The sequence below is a fragment of the Chiloscyllium plagiosum genome, chromosome 33, assembly GCF_004010195.1.
Source record: "Chiloscyllium plagiosum isolate BGI_BamShark_2017 chromosome 33, ASM401019v2, whole genome shotgun sequence".
NCBI classification, from domain to species: domain Eukaryota; kingdom Metazoa; phylum Chordata; class Chondrichthyes; order Orectolobiformes; family Hemiscylliidae; genus Chiloscyllium; species Chiloscyllium plagiosum.
The window spans coordinates 28,865,624-28,884,804 of record NC_057742.1 but is presented as its reverse complement, the minus strand read 5'-3'; the positions used below and the strand labels follow the sequence as shown (position 1 = coordinate 28,884,804).

The following is a 19,181-nucleotide window of genomic DNA, read 5'->3' as shown; positions in this document are numbered from 1 at the left end:
CAAAATTTCTTTTGGCTTCCAAACACCATTTTTGTTAAGCTTCACAGCAAAGTGGAAAGAGGAAACCCATGCAGACACTGGGAGAATGTGCAATCTTCACCCAGACGGGTCACCCAAGGCTGGAATCGAACCCAGGTTTCTGCTGTTGTGAGGCAGCAGTGCTAACCACTTCATTTCAAAGGTGAAATCTCAAAACATCTGAACTCCAGGTTGATGACAGTTATAAATTCATAGAGATGTACAGCATGGAAACTTGCTTCACTTTCCCTCAGATTCTTGAGTTATATTACCCAAATGTAGGATAGACTTCAGGTGTGGAAGTGGCACCCTTAAGTCCATTCATGAGTTGTGTACAATTTAGGAACAAATGAACAGATTAGGGTAGATATAATCTTGCAGGATAGCTTAGATGCACCAAATTTCAGCATCAAACTTGTATTGTGTATAAATAATCGTACTGCCAACCTCATACGGCATGGAGCTGGAGGAGTGCCAACAAGTGAAGGTAGGCTTGTGGTAAACAGTGGCAAAACAAAACCCTGGCAGATTTCTCAACCAACATGTCAAGGAAAACAATCTTCATAGAATCCCTACAGTGTTGAAACAGGCCATTTGACCCAACAAGTCCACGACGACCCTCTGAAAAGTATCTCACCTAGAACAATCGCCCTTCCCTATTACTCTACATTTCCCCTGACTAATGTACCTAACTTACAAATCCCTAAACACTATGGGCAATTTAGCATGGCTAATTCACCTAACTTGCCCATCTTTGGACTATGGGAAGAAACTGGAGCACCCAAAGGAAACCCATGCAGACACGGGGAGAATGTCCAATCTCTACCCAGTCACCCAAGGCTGGAATCGAACCCAGGTTTCTGCTGCTGTGAGGCAGCAGTGTTAACCACTGAGCCACCATGACTACTTCATTTCAAAGGTGAATTTTGAGCTCAGAATGGCACCTATCAAGACATGTAAGGAAGTTGTTTCTGCAGCAGCCAATTCAGATATAGTAACTATGTTATTTGCATATTAGGAATATCCAGGGTTAGGGAGATTAGATGTTATTCCATCAATTACACAATTTTCATGAAATCCAAAAGACATTTGTGAGAGCTAGACCTAGCAGGAATTCTTTTGCAACATATGAGCTAGACCTAGCAGGAATTCTTTTGCAACATATCTATTTCAGAATGCATGGCCTCATTAAAAATTGAATTCATAAGTTCAGTGATTATTGATTCATGATCGTGGCAGTTCAAAAGACAATAGACAATAGGTGCAGGAGTAGGCCATTCAGCCCTACGAGCCTGCACCGCCATTCAATATAATCATGGCTGATCATTCCTAATCATTATCCTGTTCCTGCCTTATCTCCATAACCCTTGATTCCACTATCTTTGAGAGCTCTATCCAACTCTTTCTTAAATGAATCCAGAGAGTGGGCCTCCACTGCCCTCTGGGGCAGAGCATTCCACACAGCCACCACTCACTGGGTGAAGATCAAATTTGGAGACCAGAACTGCACGCAGTACTCCAGGTGTGGCCTTACCAGTGTTTTGTACAGCTGCAGAAGCACCTCTTTGCTTCTGTACTCAATTCCTCTTGTTATGAAGGCCAGCATGCTGTTAGCCTTCTTCACTACCTGCTGTACCTGCATGCTTGCCTTCATTGACTGGTGTACAAGAACGCCCAGATCTCTCTGTACTGCCCCTTTACATAAATTGATTCCATTTAGGTAGTAGTCTGCCTTCCTGTTCTTGCCACCAAAGTGGATAACCATACATTTATCCACATTAAACTGCATCTGCCATGCATCTGCCCACTCACTTAACTTATCCAGGTCACCCTGTAATCTCCTAACATCCTCATCACATTTCACCCTGCCACCCAGTTTTGTATCATCAGCAAATTTGCTAATGTTATTGCCAATGATGTGGTCGTGCAGTTTATATGGCTTCCTTGAAAACTAGTGAACAGGCTAGCAATGTCAAGAGCACTGCTATTGGTAAGAAAAGCTTGCTGTGTTCTTGCAAATGTGAAGGATTCTGTCACCAAGTAAAATATTTGCTACAACCAAGTTTCATTGTGGGGAGCAAAAATTGGGGCAATTTTAGAGGATGTTGTCATGGCCACAAACACAGCCTATGCCAAAGCAAGCACCCACTCCCAGCCCCTAGTCCCCTTATTCCAAGGGTTGATACTTGTACATCCACTTAGCCATTACATACTTTACATAAGCAATATACCCTGTAGTGACAGTTGGATGTGTAAACAAAAAAGGATTAATTCACAACTTTTCACTTAACACTTCAGAAGAACCTCCATTCATTGCAGCTCAATAACATTTCAATAATTCAGACTATTTAAGGTTTCAATAAATGAGATGTCAGGGTTACTTGAAACAATTTAAGCCTGTTTGAATAAAGATCCAACAGGGCAGAACTTAGTGTAAGGCAGGTGACTGAAGTGTCAGTGGGGGAGAACTTTGGGGCCAACGACCTTAATTCTATGTTTTAAAATAGTGATGGAAAAGGATAGACCGGATCTAAAATTTGAAGGTCGAAATTGGAGGAAAGTCAATTTTGACAGTATTAGGCATAAAATTTCAAAAGTTGAATGGGGGCAGATGTCTGCATTTAAAGGGATGGATGGAAAATGGGAAGCCTTCAAAAATTGAGATAATGAGAATCCAGAGACAGTATATTCCTGTTAGGGTGAAAGGCCAGGCTGGTAGGTGTAGGGAAGTCTGGATGACTAGGGAAATTGAAGTTTTGGTTAAGCAAAAGAAGGAAGCATATGTCACGTATAGATAGGAGAGATCAAACGAATCCTTAGAGTATAACGGCAGTAGGAGTACACTTAAGAGGGAAATCAGGAGGGAGCAAAAGGCGACATGAGATAGCTTTGGCAAATAGGGTTAATAAGGATTCCAAAGGGATTTTATAAATACATTAAGGAGAAAAGGGTAACTATGGAGAGAATAGAGCCCCTCGAAGATCAGCAAGGCAGCCTCTGTGTGCAACTGCAAGAGATGGCGGAGATACTAAATGTGTATTTTGCATTAGTGTTTACTGTGTAGCAGGACATGGAAGATGTAGGATGTGGGGAAATAGATGGTGACATCTTGAAAAATGTCCGTATTAAAGAGAAGATGGTGCTGAATGTCTCAAAACGCGTAAAAGTGGAAAAAATCATAGGACCTGATCAGGTATACCCTAGAACTCTGTGGGAAGCTAGAGAAGTGATTGGTGGGCCTCTTAGTGAGATATTTGTATCATCAATAGTCACTGGTGAGGTGCTGGAAGACTAGATGTTAGCTGACATGGTGGCACTATTTAAGAAATGTGGTAAGGAAAAGCCAGGGATCTGTAGACCAGTGAGCCTGACATCAGCAGTGGGCAAGTTGTTGGAGGGAATCCTAAGGGACAGGAATTACATGCATTTGAAAAGTCCAGGACTAATTTGAGATCGTCAACATTGCTTTGTGTGTGGGAAATCATGTCTCATGAACTTGATTGAGTTTTTGGAAGACGTAACAAAGAGGATTGATGAGGGCAGAGTGGTGGTGGATATGATCTATATGGACTTCAAGTAAGGCATTCAACAACGTTCCTCATGGTAGACTGGTGTGCAAGGTTAGATCACTTGGAGTACAGGGAGAGCTAGCCATTTGGATACAAAACTGGCTTGAAGATAGAAGACAGAATGATGGTGGAGGCCTATGACCAGTGGTGTGCCACAAGGATCGGTGCTAGGTCCACTGCTTTTTGTAATTTACATAAATTATTTGAATGTGAACCTAGGAGGTATCATTAGTAAGTTTGCAGATGACACCAAAATTGGAGGTGTAGTGGACAGCAAAGTAGGTTACCTCAGAGTGCAATGTGATCTTGATCAGATGGGCCAATGGGGTGAGGAGTGGCAGATGGAGTTTAATTTAGGTAAATGTGAGATGCTGCATTTTGGAAGGGCAAATCAGAGCAGGACTTATACACTTAATGGTAAGGTTCTTGGTATTGTTGCTGAACAATGAGACCTTGGAGTTCAGGTTCATAGCTCCTTGAAAGTGGAGTCATAGTTAGATAGGATAGTGAAGAAGGCGTTTGGTATGCTTTCCTTTATTGGTCAGGGTGTTGAGTATAGGTCGTGTTGTGGCTGTACAAGCCACTTTTGAAATATTGTATATAATTCTGCTCTCCCTCCTATCGGAATGGAGAATGTTGTGAAACCTGAAAGGGTTCAGAATACGTTTATGAAGATGTTGCCAGGGTTGGAGGATTTGAGCTATAGAGAGAGGCTGAATAGGCTGGGGCTGTTTTCCCTGCAGGTATTTGACTAATTGGCATGCATTGAATGTCATAAAGTTCCTATACGTGAACTAAATTTGCAACAGAATTTGTCATTAAGCTGATAACTATTGCAGTTAATAGATATAAAATACCATCAATCAGGTTGTGGTACTGCAATGAAATTATTACAAATGTGTAGCCTCATTCTGTCATTACTTGATAGCGTTTTTGAAAATGTCAACATAAGTTTGTTACTTTTTTTCCCATCTCTTCTTCTTTGTTCTTATCTGGTCTTTTTCTACCCTTATTTCTCTTTCTGTACCTGATTTGACATTGAAGTTATCAGTTCTAATTTATATTTACTTTCAGTTCTTCTACAGTTTACTTCTCAGTGTTGACTAAAGAGATGCATAGTTGATTTCTTCTTGCATTCAGATGTTGTTTCCCTCGTCACGGCATCATTGGATTGTACCTCAAGCACTTTGTGATTCAAAATTATGTAAAACTAAGTGCAGAAACAGTGCTAAATAAGTGCAGACGTTTTAAGTACACACTACAACAGAATATGGGCAAATAATCCTGAAGATTGACATGATAGGGGTTTCCAGCTCCAAGCATTAAAAGAAGTAGACAAGGACATTGCTGATCTCCTTAAATTCTCTTGATTTACATATAAGAATAAATCACCATACATCAAACGTCCAGATGACACAAAGCATATTTTGTAGTCGCAAAGGGATTTTGACAGATTAAGTGAATGAGTAAAAGTGACAAATGGAGTTCAGTGTGAGGAGGTGCTGGGTCATCTACTTTGGACTATAATAATATTTTCTGAATGATCTGAAGTTAGGATTCATAGAGATACAGAGTGATCATCCATGTGAAGAAATTACTGAAAAGAGAAACTAATGGACTGCTTCAACAAATAATTTAAAAGGCTAAGGTAACCTTCAGCTCTAGGAAATACAAAGGGCTGAAAGTTATTTGAGAGTTACATTGAGGTCTGTTTTGACCTCACCTGTAGTATAGTCCTCCAATGTCCATAGGAGAAAGTGAGGACTGCAGATGCTGGAGACCAGAATTGAAAAATGTGGTGCTGGAAAAACACAGCAGGCCAGGCAGCATCCGAGGAGCAGGAATGAAGAAGGGCTTATGTCCGAAACATCGATTCTCTTGCTCTTCGGATGCTGCCTGGCCTGCTGTTTTTCCACACCACATTTTTCAACCCCAATATCCATAGCCAACATATTTGTATGCTTATTATATACAGTGGCCTCCATAACTTGGTTATATTACTTATACTTTTTCAAAAATAAAAATTACAAATCATTTCAATTGGTTAGAAGCACTGAGGACTTTTTTTAAAAATCTGCCCGATTGTGTCTCTGTGTATATTTATTATGTCATTACACAATGCTAAATTAGAATTGGCATAAACAGAAAATTGATCTTGGAATGAATGTTAACAGTGTCAATTTGTTTAAGAGGAGTCAAACTATCAGATTAATTTTAAAATGGAACTGGAAGCTATTCAGCTCATCAAATTGTTAAGAAAGGATTTCAGCAATGCTGAGGAAATGGAGGTCAGTATGTAAAAACAGGTAACTGCATTTACAAGTGTAGTTGAAGTGACTCCTCTTCAAATGATTTATTTGGCAATGGAAAATGCGAGATACTATTTGCATTCTGTAGGAAGTTGTTCAGGATAAACAAGAGCAATGTATATCAGTATTATGAAGTGGGATTTTGATGCTGCTAAATATTGGGCAATGAGATCATCTTATTCACCTCATGGTACAAGGATCAGTGCTGGGTCCTCTACTTTTTGTAATTTACATAAATGATTTGAATGCAAGCATAAGAGGTACAGTTAGTAAGTTTGCAGATGACACCAAAATTGGAGATCTAGTGGACAGCGAAGAGAGTTACCTCAAATTACAACAGGATCTTGACCAGATGGGCCAATAGGCTGAGAAGTGGCAGTTGGAGTTTAATTCAGATAAATGCGAGGTGCTGCATTTTGAGAAAGCAAATCTTAGCAGGACTTATACACTTAATGGTAAGGTCCTAGGAAGTGTTGCTGAACAAAGAGACCTTGGAGTGCAGATTCTTGGCTCCTGGAAAGTGGAGTCACAGGTAGATAGGATATTGAAGAAGGTGTTTAGTATGCTTTCCTTTATTGGTCAGAGTATTGAGTATAGGGGTCGAGAGGTCATGTTGCGGCTGTACAGGCCATTGGTTAGGCCACTGTTGGAATATTGCATGCAATTCTGGACTCTTTCCCATCAGACAGATGTTGTGAAACTTGAAAGGGTTCAGAAAAGATTTATAAGGATGTTGCCAGGGTTGGAGGATTTGAGCTATAGGGAGAGGCTGAACAGGCTGGGCTGTTTTCCCTGGACCATCAGAGGCTGAGGGGTGACCTTATAGAAATTTACAAAATTATGAGGGGCATGGATAGGGTAAATAGGCAAAGTTTTTTCCCTGGGGTCCGGGAGTCCAGAACTAGAGGGCAGAGGTTTAGGGTGAGAGGGGAAAGATATAAAAGAGACCTACGAGGCAACTTTTTCACACAGAGGATGGTACGTATATGGAATGAGCTGCCAGAGGAAGTGGTGGAGGCAGGTACAATTGCAACATTTAAGAGGCATTTGGATGGATATACGAATAGGAAGGGTTTGGAGGGATATGGGCCGGGTTTTGGCAGGTGGGACTAGATTGGGTTGGGATATCTGGTCGGCATGGACGGGTTGGACCGAAGGGTCTGTTTCCATGTTGTACACCTCTATGACTCTATATATATACAATATATACAATATATAGCAAGCTTTTGAAAAAGTTTTATTTAAGGTTTTAAACAGTCAACAATCAGGATGAAAGGAGACCTAATTGAGATATATAAATGTTAAAGGGAATTGACAAAGTAGATGTAGAATAGATGTTTCCCCTTGTGGGGCATCCTAAGATGAAAAGCCACAGTTTCAGGGTAAGGGATGGCAGATTTAAAACAGATGAGGAAATCATTCTCCCAAAGGATTCTAAATCTCGAATTCGCCACCCAAAGTACAGTGAATGTCAGGAGAGTAAATAATTTTCAGGAGGAGGTAGATTTTTAATGAGTAATGGGTTAAAGGAATGTGGGGAACTGGCAGGAAAGTAGAATTGAGGTGAGACCAGCATAATCAGATGATATGGTGCAGCAGATTGAGGGATTGAATTGCTTACTCCTGCTCCTAGTTCTTTTGGCTGATCGTTCCTTGTTCAATTTGGGATGGACAACAAAATGGTCTGACATTCTTACCCAGATCTCAATTGCAACTTTAACAGAAGTCAAAATTGTGTGATTCTGTGATCTGCCACATGCCTGCAGTCATTTCACTCCATGGTGAGTGGCCATCATATTTGAACAGCACTGATGCACGTTGGGGAAAGAGATCCTTTCAGATCTTAATTGGATATATTGTATGTACAGTTCTCCTATAATGCGTGTTTATTAAAGCCAATTTGGTTGCAATGCGATTTGTGAATTGCAGACTTTTTTATAAAGCAAAGTCTTGTTTGCTGTTACGCAATTCCATTCCTGGCACTAGCTGAGCAGCAAAACCTAACCTTCATATCCCCTGTCTGCAAAATGTAAATTCTTTGTGCTCAGCTAAAAGAGGAATGCAGTCAGCTCTGCAAGCCTTGAAGTTAGCTTGAAACTGGGAATTGTGGTCTACATTTAGAAGGAACTTTATTTCAAACTGGGGAAGAATCAAGGAGGACATGGTTTCTGCATCTGCATCATGTGGTCAGTCAGCTTGCGTGCTTTCTGGTGAAGAGCTTCGTGAAAGGTACAGTGCTGTAGTCAGTGATTTAATGTTAAAGTGTTAAATTTAACTGGATTATTTAATTAAATATATGATTTAAAGATTTACTTGGACTGCGCTATCATTTGTGTTAGGCTAACTATTTTTTATTCAAATTTTACTGTTTTTCCTGTAGGCCCCATTATGTATATTGCACGATTTTCTATAACATGGTATCGCGTGGGAACCGCAACTACTATGTTATAGGAGAACTACCTATAATGGATTTAGCAGATGCAGCACAGATTCACCAGAATGCGACTGAGGCTTAAAGCGTTACAAGTTTGCTTAAATACTAACATTCCTTCAAATATGGATGGGTTTGTGAACAGTGAGGGTTTAGAGAGATCTGGGCAAAATGCTGGCAAATGGGACTAGATTTATTTAGGATATCTGGCCAGCATGGATGAGTTGGACTGAAGGGTCTGTTGTACATCTCTGTTACTATATATATAAGACTAAGGAGTAACCTGATTGAGGTGTTTATTATGCTGGAAGTATTTAATGGGGTAGGTGAATTTATTTTTTTCAGGATACTCAGTGCAAAGGGCAAAACCTTAACATTTGAGCAAGAACATTCAGGGACTGGCAGGAAGCACTTCAAACCTTGGTTACAAGAAACATGAAACTCAGTAAAAGAACTGTTGAAATCAATTGAAAATTTCAAAACAGTGATTGATAGTACTTTTTAGTAGATAATAGTATTAAGACAATATGGAACCAAAGCTGTTAAACTGAGGTAAGATACAGCTCAAGCATGATCTAATTGAATTGTAGAACAAGCTCAAGGGGCTAAATGACCTATCACTGTTCCTGTGCTATAGCTTAGATTGCATCAGTTGAACCTTTTTTCAAAGCTGCCTGAGCTGATCATATAAACTTCTGGCATGTCATGCTGCAGCATCCAGAAGTGAATACATGCTCCACTCTAGATTAAAGGCTGCTGAGATCATTGGTTAGAATGTTCTTACATGAAACTCCTCCTTGGACTAAAATATGGTGCAATAGGTAGTCTGATACTCCCATCAATTGTTTGTACATAACATGGAATTTAGTTTTGTAGGTTGGGTATCTAAAGCTGCCTCTCAAACTCCCGCAGTAAAGTTAAGGCCCAAGCATTCTCCCTGTTAAGCAATGTTCTGGCTTCCCATTCCAATATTTCTTGTTATCTTCACCAAGTGTTGTGTGAATTACCTATACCTAATAACAGTTTTAGCCAGGGTGCCAATCTCTTGGTTGAAAAAGGAGATTAATAAATGTGTTTCTCAAAGCAAGTCTACTGCTGCATCTTCCTGAAGGATGAGAAGGACCTAGAGAAAGATGGAAAATACTCTAGAGTTAGTGGTTAATAAAGCAATGAGTGACCAGCAGAATTAGATGTGCAAAGGTGCCAAACAATGTAGATGGACAATAATTTGAGAATTGTAATGTTAAACAGGCTGGCACCCTACTATGGGCTTGCACTGGCCTTGTCATCTAAAAGGCTTCAAATTTTAAATTTCCATTTGAGTGAGAGGGAGGCAGTTCACCAGTCTGGTTTGGGTCTTGTAAGCTAGCTTCTCTTTCAGAAAGAAAACACAGGATCTTACTAGGGGCGTTTGCTCTTGTCAGGAGGCAAATTGGCCAGAGCTATTTTTCAGTGGAGGTTTTCTAACTGGCTGCACTTGCCATGGGTGGCCTACTGATTTGTCTGTCCCAGTCACAGGGCCAGAACTCTGAACCCTCGATAACCTGACTGGGAGAAATGGGCACAGCTGCAACAAGTAGGATACTGCACATGTGTCACAAAATAGAAGTTCCCTCAGATCAAAGTGGTAAATTTCTTAGATCTGAAGGGAAATTTTTCTACTTGAATCATTACAACTATGGGTTACAGACTTTAATATTAGTGATTCCTTCTAGAGAATGGAGTCCCTGGAGCCTAAAAAAAATCTCAGTAAATATTATGCCTTAGTTATCGTCTGCTAACTTATATTGTGTAGGTAGCTAATTCGCATTCCTGTCCATCTTTAGGAACATTCCCAACTGTTTTCCTTGTTCCCCCCTCCCGCATACCCAATCACACCACCAAGATCCAGGAAAATTTTGCCCTTGGTATTGATGTGCTGTGATCTGGTATTCGTCTGTATGAGACTTAGGAACATGCCATATGAGAGCAGCAAAAAATATTGAGAAGAATGATACTTTCCTCTTCGTACAACAATGACAAATGGTGGAAGTAATTAGACTATGAAGGAGAACTGCTTTCATGGGCTTGTTTATGTGGTGAAAAGCAAAATGTGGGAGAAGAGTTCAGTATGCCTCAGGAGTGGGATAGAAATAATCTTAAGAAAGGCATGACATACATAAGTAGAAACAGGGAAAATCTGCATCTCACTCGTGTTATCCTGATATGTTGTTAAACACAACCTGTTTTGAACCCATGTGCTTGGGGTTATCCTGTAGATGTTGATTACTTCAGCATTCTCACTTCAGGACTACTGTTGAAGGTATATTGGAAACTTGGTATTATATCTGGGAAAACCGACATGCACCTGTTACTCTTACCCCACAAAGATTTCCATTGACATGTCAGTAACCGTTGGAAGTCTTACCTTTCACATTTTGGAAGTGCTGGACTGCAGAGGTTCAAGAAAGCAGCTCACCATCACCATCTCAAGGCCATCTTGGGACAAGCAATAAATGCTGACCAGCCAGTGACACCCATGTCCCCCATGAATGAATAAAACAAAAACGCTGCACATATTTGGCGAAATATCAGAACATACTCATTTTGGATACAATGAATTATAGCAGTTGCTCAGAAATAAAAAGTATTTCAAACATATTTTACATTTGTATGTTCATTTTCCAAATCTGACATTTTTGTATAAGTAGATGGTACATCTGTCAATCATTGAATGCATGCTGTTGAAACAGCAGTTGATGGAGATTTGTAATGCTGCTTTTATTCGTTTTTGCTAATACATAACGGTGTCAATGCTGATATTATTGCAGTATGTCTTGCATGTCAAATACATCTTCCTATGCTACATCTGATTTGGACGTTTGTGGTCTTAATAGGAAGGATTTATGATTTTCTGTTGTTCAGAGGTGAAATAACACATGGTCGGTACACCAAAGTCTTCAGTGATGGGTGCCCATTGCCCTTTCTGGAGGGTTTCTAAGCCTTCATAGTTTCCTTAATCACTACTAATCAATGAGGTCCTGTTAATCATAAGGATGCAAACCAGTAGTTTTTTTTCTCCCAGTGAACCTGTCAGTTGTATACGTGTTCTCACTTTAATAAAGTGGTGATTTTGTTGCATCATATGTGCAATCTATGACTTTCACATCAGAGAAATAAGATGAAATGCACGATCATGCACATACAACATCATCCAGGTGAAGCTATGCAGACGCTAGGTCTCATGCCAACTATCAAAGCAGCAATCCTGCTAAATTCAAGTTTTCCAGAAGGGTCTGCCAGGATTTTGGAAACCAATTTAGTGAGATCATCAGTCATTCCCGCAATTCTTGATATGATTCTGCAAATGATAGTAACCATTAATTCCTGGCAACTTGAACTCCACACCTTAAGAAGGATATATTGACCTGGGAGGGCTTTAATGTAGGTTTACAAGAATGATACTTGAAACCAGGTTTAAGTTATGAGTATAGGTTATACAGATTAGGCCTGTTTTCTCTAAAATTTAGAAGGTTGAGGGATGATCTGATTGATGACTTCAATGTATGATCAGGAAAAGTCAGGATAGATAAATACAAATTATTCCTACGGTTAGAGATTCCAAATGTAGGGGCATATTAGGGCCAGACTGTTGAGGAGAGATGTTAGGAAGCACTTCTACATGTAAAGCGTGGTAGAGGTCTGAAAATTCATCCCAAATGTCAGTTGATGCGCAATCAGTTGTTAATTTTGAATCTGAGATCAGTAAGTTTTTTTTTGTTAAGCAAAGGTCGGGCCAAAGACCGGAATACGGAGTTAGGCCACAGATTAGCCATGATCTCATTGAATGGTAATACAGGCTCAACTGGCTGAATGGCCTACTTTTGTTCCTACATTGCCATTCAGCAGGAGAGGACTTTGTTTTAGCATTTCACACAGCATCAGTTTAATTTGTATTTAAAAAGTGATTGATGGTTTGTTTTGGAAAGTTATATCTGTCAGTTCTGCAACACCACAACTTCAAATAAACAAAGAAGATTTTTTTTTTATTTTGTCATAGAGTCATAGAGATGTACAGCACAGAAACAGACTTTTTGGTCTAACTCGTCCATGCTGACCAGATATCCCAACCCAATCTAGTCCTACCTGCCAGCATCTGGCCCATATCCCTCCAAACCCTTCCTAGTCATATACCCATCCAGATGCCTTTTAAATGTTGCAATTGTACTAGCCTCCACCACTTTCTCTGGCAGCTCACTCCATACACGTACCACCCTCTGCGTGAAAATGTTGCCCCTTAGGTCTCTTTCATATCCCCTCTCACCCTAGACCTATGGTCTCTAGTTCTGGACTTCCCCACCCCAGGGAAAAGACTTTGTTGATTTATGCTATTCATGCCCCTCATGACTTTATAAACCTCTGTAAGGTCACCCCTCAGTCTCCGACACTCCAGGGAAAACAGCCCCAGCCTATTCAACCTCTTCCTATAGCTCAGATCCTCCAACCCAGGAAACATCCTTGAAAAATCTTTGCTGAACCCTTTCAAGTTTCACAACATCTTTTCAATAGGAAGGAGACCAGAATTGCACGCAGTATTACAAAAGTGGCCTAACCAATGTCCTGTACAGCTGCAACATGATCTCCCAACTCCTGTACTCAATACTCTGACCAATAAAGGAAAACATACCAAATGCCTCCTTCACTATCCTATCTACCTGCAACTCCACTTTCAAGGAGGTATGAACCTGCACTCCAAGGTCTCCTTGTTCAGCGCTGGAGTAATGATTTCTGGGTAACCAGACAAAGTGTCCAGCCTCTTTGTGTTGTATAATCATATCGGAAGGTGCTGTGTATATTTAGTAAATGATCATGAGCATGATTCTGCACATAGTAAACTGGCACAAAAATAAAGAATAGTGTCCCTTTTGTGACCAACTGGTTATGAATAAATCAGATTTTAGTTTAATTAGACACTAAGACTTGGCATCTTTTCAATTACTCTTGCTAAGATTATGAAGCAAACAAAGAATTAGTATAATTTAAATTTCATAAGGCTTGTCCTGTCTATAGTTCTGCATATTATTGAGTCATCATTCAACGTCAGCATTTTAACTGATTATAGCCAATACTTTGTTTTATTTGCAGTTACTTTAATCTTTCTGTTTTGATGTAAATATTATTTTTAAATACTTTTGACTATTCTGTCTTGTAGAAATTGAATTATTAGTTTAACTTTAAAAAGACGTTAAAATTTTCACACTCAATATATCCTGCATATGCAAAAAATAAATTTGTTTTCTATTTTGCAAACTTTAATTAACAGGAGATCATTTCTCATATATTTTACTCCCTACATATGACTCTGCAAACAGTAATTTAAGTTGATGCTTAGATCAGCGTACACGCAGTAACTAATAATCTAATAATTTAATTGGTTCTTTAAGTACCAGCACCAATAAAATAATAGCTCATTCTTGTGACTAGATTAATAAATGCATATTCTGTAATAATCCTCTTTTAACAGGTTGTGACATTACTTGGAAAGATGGAACGTCTTCGCAGTTCGCCTCTTCATGCAAATATTTCTACAGCTCTTGATCGACATCTGGAAGCCATCCACATTACCCAAGCACGTAGAAAAGATGAAATAGTGAATGCAGCTAATCGACAAAGGCAGGGAGCTCCAAGATACCAGGATGACCGAGGTAACATCATAACCTGACTCAATTTACAATTTTCTTTTCTCTATTGAACATACATGGGGAGTGGGGTCATTTCTGACAACAAAGAAAACACAATAACTTTAACTACTGACTATTCACTTGTGAGACTATATTACTTGTGCATGGAAAGCCCTTTTTGGAGAACCAGTCTGATAGGGCAGTATTATATCCTTGCCTGCAAGACGTCAAAACATTGAGCTCACTTAGAGATTTGATTTGGTGTCACCAGTAATAAGTTGAGTCATTGGTTGCTACTACTTATCTATGACAAAGGAGTTTCTTTCTCAATATTAGAGAAGTATTATTTTGTTCATGCCATGAGGTTTTCTTTGCTTTTCATGAACATATTAAACCCTCTTTTTGTTATTTGTTCATGGAATGAGGGTGTCACCAGCAAGGCCAGCTTACTACCGATCCCTAATTGCTTTTAAACTTCAGAGGGCAATTAAGGGTCAATGACATTTACTGTGGATCTGGAGTCATGGGTAGGTCAGACCAAGTAAGGGTAAGTTTCTTTTTCTAAAAACATTAGTGAACCAAATGGGTTTTTCTGACAATTGATAATAGCTTTGTGGTGACTATCACTGAGACAAGTTTTTAATTTCAGATTTAATCAAGTTCCACTTGCTACTATTGTTTAAAGCTGAAAATGTGTTTCTGGAAAAGCGCAGCAGGTCAGGCAACATCCAAGGAACAGGAGAATCGACGTTTCGGGCATAAGCCCTTCTTCAGGAAGGGCTTATGCCCGAAACGTCGATTCTCCTGTTCCTTGGATGTTGCCTGACCTGCTGCGCTTTTCCAGCAACACATTTTCAGCTCTGATCTCCAGCATCTGCAGTCCTCACTTTCTCCTCTACTATTGTTTAAACCCTTGTCTCCAGATTATTCACTTGTATCCGGTTGTAATTTTGCTCACTGAGCTGGTAGATTTAATCTCAGATGTTTCGTCACCATGTTAGGTAACATCATCAGTGAGCTTCCAGTGAAGCGTTGGTATTCTGTCCCACTTGCTATTTATCTGTCTCGGTTTGTTGTGGTGGGTGATATCATATCCGGTTCTGTTTCTGATAGGTTGGTAAACGGGGTCCAAATCTATATGTTTGTTCTTGGAGTTCTGGTTTGAATGCTGGGCCTCTAGGAATTCCCTTGCATGTCTTTGTTTAGTCTGTCCCAGGATGGATGTATTGTCCCAGTCGTACTGGGTGTCCCTCTTGACTGTGTGTTTGGATACCAGTAATAGTTGGTCATGTCTTTTGATGGCTAGTTGGTGCTCAAGTATCCTGGTGGCTAGTTTCCTGACTATTTGTCCAATGTAATGTTTGCTGTAGTCCTTGCAGGATATTTTGTATATGACGTTTGTTCTGCTGGAGTTGGTATGGTGTCCTTTAAATTCATCAGGAGCTGGTTCAGTGTGGTGGTAGGTTTGTGGGCTACCATCTTGCCTAGGGGCCGTTGTAGTCTGGTTGTCATCTCTGAGATGTCTTTGATGTACGGCAGGGTGGCTAGAGTTTCTGGGCGTGTTGTGTCTTCTTGTTTAGGTCTGTTGTGAGGGAATCGGCAGACTGCACTTATCAGGTACCCTTTGTTCCTGAATACGTTGTATAGGTGTTTTATCTCAACTTCTCGTAGTTCCTGGGTGTTGCAGTGTCCAAATAATGTCCTGATGCAGCTCCGTTTGTGGGTTTTGGGATGATTGCTCTAGTAGTTGAGTATCTGGTCAGTGTCTGTGGATTTCCTTTAGAAGGTGGTCTACAGCTTTCTATTGGCTTTTCATTCTACCGTGACCTCAAGGAAGGGGAGTCTGTATTCGCTTGTATGCTTAGCATAATTCTGAAAAAGTATAAATGGTGGCTGAGATTTTACCAGTGTGTTGGAGATTGTTTGGGAGGCATGTGGGCTAGGAAAATGCCATTGAATTGTGTCAGGAGCAAAGCCCAATGTGTTTGTGTCACTGCAGGATTTTCCCAGGGGCAGTCAGGGTGGTAGGATGAGACCACATTTCAAGCTGATGAAAAGGGAATTAAATCTGTTAAACAGGCAAATAATTGCAATTTTACCAGTAATTTTCCTTTTATTTGAGTGATGCAGAAAAAAAGAGTTGAAGAAACTTGTTAACTACAATGAGGCAAAAACTCAATCTTAACTATATTTGACTGCCATTATGAAAGATTATGTGGTTTGGTCGGGAGGGTAAAATTGAGTAGATGGCAGCATTAGCAATCTGGAGGCAAGTCAGTCTTGGTTGGCAGAGCGTAGAATTTCTGGGTGAATGTCCTCTTACTTCGAGAAGGGTGGGATGGTGGAATTCCTTGTGAACTGTGCAGCTATTTGCTGTGGACCTCATTCATGGTCTTGAGACCTCCAGTGAGGAGCAGCACATGAGAGGTAGAGCTGTAGTTCAAAAGCACCGAGGCAGCAGCATCCACAGGCATAAGAGGATCATGAGGCTGGAAGAGGAGCTCACAAGGAGGACAGAGGGGCATGCAACTAGCCAGATACCTGTAGAAAACACTACTTACTAGAAATTATCCACTATGGGAGGTATTGTTTTCTGCAAATGTTAAAGCAACAAAATTGATGAGCACTTCACCTCTCCCAGGGTTGGGGCGGGATGAAGGGTGTCTCTGAACTCTGCCATAATGGAGGCACAACTGAGCACAATGGGGTGTACCTCGCCTATGGCATTGAATTTCAATGTAGCGTTTGACTTTGATGCCTCTGGAGGTTTCCTCTGAGGATATGAAGAGTGATAGCAACTACAGAGGAAACTCGATTATCCGAAAGACACAAGCGGGGAGTATTTTGTTTGGTTAATCGAATGCCAGATAACATAATTAGCCAAGCATCGAGACCTTGCGATCTTGTTCGAATAATCCGAAATTTGGTTAATCGAATGCCGGATAATTGAGGTTCCTCTGTACATGGTATAAGAAAACCTCAAGGGAATAGAGGCAAGATAGGCAGGGAGGTACATTTAGGGGGTTTCACAACTCACTCATGCAGACTCATGCATTTCTCATGAACGGCATTCATTAAAATATGTTTTCTTCCTTTTATAGCTCTGCTGCCCTATTCTTGAATGCTTCTACCAAAGCCCTGGACTTGTCATCGAATCCACTAGGCAGAGATGGGTACTGCAGATGCTGGAGATCAGAGTCAAGAGTGTGGCGCTGGAAAAGCACAGCTCGTCAGGCAGCATCTGAGGAGCAGGAAAATCGACATTTCGGGCAAAAGCCCTTCATGAGGAATTCCTGATAAAGGGCTTTTGCCCAAAACGTTAATTTTCCTGCTCCTTGGATGCTGCCTGACCTGCTGTGCTTTTCCAGCGCCACACTCTAGACTCTGTCATAGAGTCCGACAGCATGGAGACAGGCCCTTCGGCCCAAAGGTCCATGCTGACCAAAATGTTCATCCACACTAATCCCATTTCCTTGTATTTGGCCCATATTCTTCTAAGCCTTTCCTATATATGTATTTGTCCAAATGCTGTTAATGTACCCACCTCAAATACATCGAAAACCTCCTCTACTGTGATATGGACTGTCATCAGAATGGCACGAGACATACATTAACCTCTTTAGACCATCACACACTTCTGTGGTCAAAATATCAAGATTCATATAGATAGTTCAACAAGAGGGTGACATCTAAATACATTATCAAACTTCCTCAGGTGTTTGTAGATGCTTCTATATGGTTACCCTAATCTGTCATTTGAGATGGAGGCAGACTAGTGAAGTTGCTGCTTATTCTGTGGACTTTGGCTGTGACAGGCACCCTTTCAGTGTCGATGGCCTTGAGGATATAAGTATATTGGAATCCCTGCATGGATACAGGAGTCATCTCTGTTATCACAGCTTCTTTTGGCATTGGTGTGTCAACCAAAAGGGCTGAGTAGCTGAAATGAATGGCAAGATGCTGCAAAATTGCTGTTAGATTGTTGGAGATGACAAAAATTAAAGTAAATTTCAAAGACTCACTCCTGAAGTCTCCTCATGGTGGAGGGAGGGTTTGGGTGTGTGATCAATGGAAGATAAGAGGTGAGCTTTATGGAATCTCTGAAGAAGTAAAGAGATGCACAGAGATTAGATAGTAATCCTTACATAATCCAATTTCACAATGTAGATAGTTAATAAGTTGTTATTTTTTTGTTTGCGTGGTGTCAAGTACCAACCCTCTGGTCACCCCTATATGTATCACCCCAGTAGACTGGAACATGGAGCAGTCTCACCTCAATATAATTAGTACTCAAAATATTACCAGTGCAGTACATTAATGTATACTGTTAAATTGTTTCATTGTTGATATGGGCTCACTTAACCTTTAATACAGATTGTATCTCTTTTATGTGCAGATGTTCTTGCATTGGCTATTGCAGTCAAAGAAATGGCAGTAGCTACACGGAAAGCCCGGACTGCCTTGTGGTGTGCCCTTCAAATGACATTACCTAAAACACCAAATGCCAATCCAGATGACCAAGTTGAAGTCGAAAGAGAACTTCAGGATCTAGTAACTAATGGAGACAAAAACTATCAAAACAGAAGCAACTACTATAGTGGGGAAAAAAATGAAGTCGTGAAAACACGTGTTGATTAAGTACTACTAAAGAAAAAAACTGCAAATCTTTAAACTAAATGATTCTATTATCTTTTGAGTTACTAGTGTGAATTGGTTAAGTTGCAGTGATCACAAATTCTGATTAACTAAAAAGAAAGCATTAAGGGGATAAAGACTAAAATGTGTGGGCTCCTTCAAAAGTAATTATAAACATTGCAGCTTGTAGTCAAGCATGCATTTGGTTAGTGAATACAGCTCTGTATAATTGAGACAAATGATACAAAGCTTATTTAAAAATCTCACTACCATAATTTAACAAGATCATTTTACCTTATTTTTGGTGAATTGTTCTTGTCAAATCTTCCTAATCAGAGTGACTAAAGCTTCTTAGTCAGGTAATTTTAATCCAATGTTTGTTTTAGTTTCTGTAAAATGTTTGTTATTTATTATAAGCAAAATTTATAAAAGTGGTCATGGCTTTCCTTGACATGACTAAAAAAAGGAAAGGTAACCTCTATTTGGTGAAAGTGAGCAATAAATGCACCAAAGTGCAGTCTTTGAGAGCTTAAAATCAGTCTTAATCAAAAACAAAATT

General features: G+C 40.0%; 1 protein-coding gene across 1 annotated transcript in view; it reads left to right on the top strand.

Annotated features, from left to right (window-relative positions):
* Nucleotides 1-18,625, top strand: part of moto (minamoto) — a 77,527-nt gene extending 58,902 nt beyond the window's left edge. Inside the window, exons 7-8 of the mRNA XM_043674636.1 lie at nucleotides 13,831-14,011; nucleotides 18,384-18,625. Of these exons, the coding sequence (XP_043530571.1) occupies nucleotides 13,831-14,011; nucleotides 18,384-18,625 (423 nt within the window). The remainder of the gene's footprint in view (nucleotides 1-13,830; nucleotides 14,012-18,383) is intronic.
* Nucleotides 18,626-19,181: the final 556 nt, after the last annotated feature.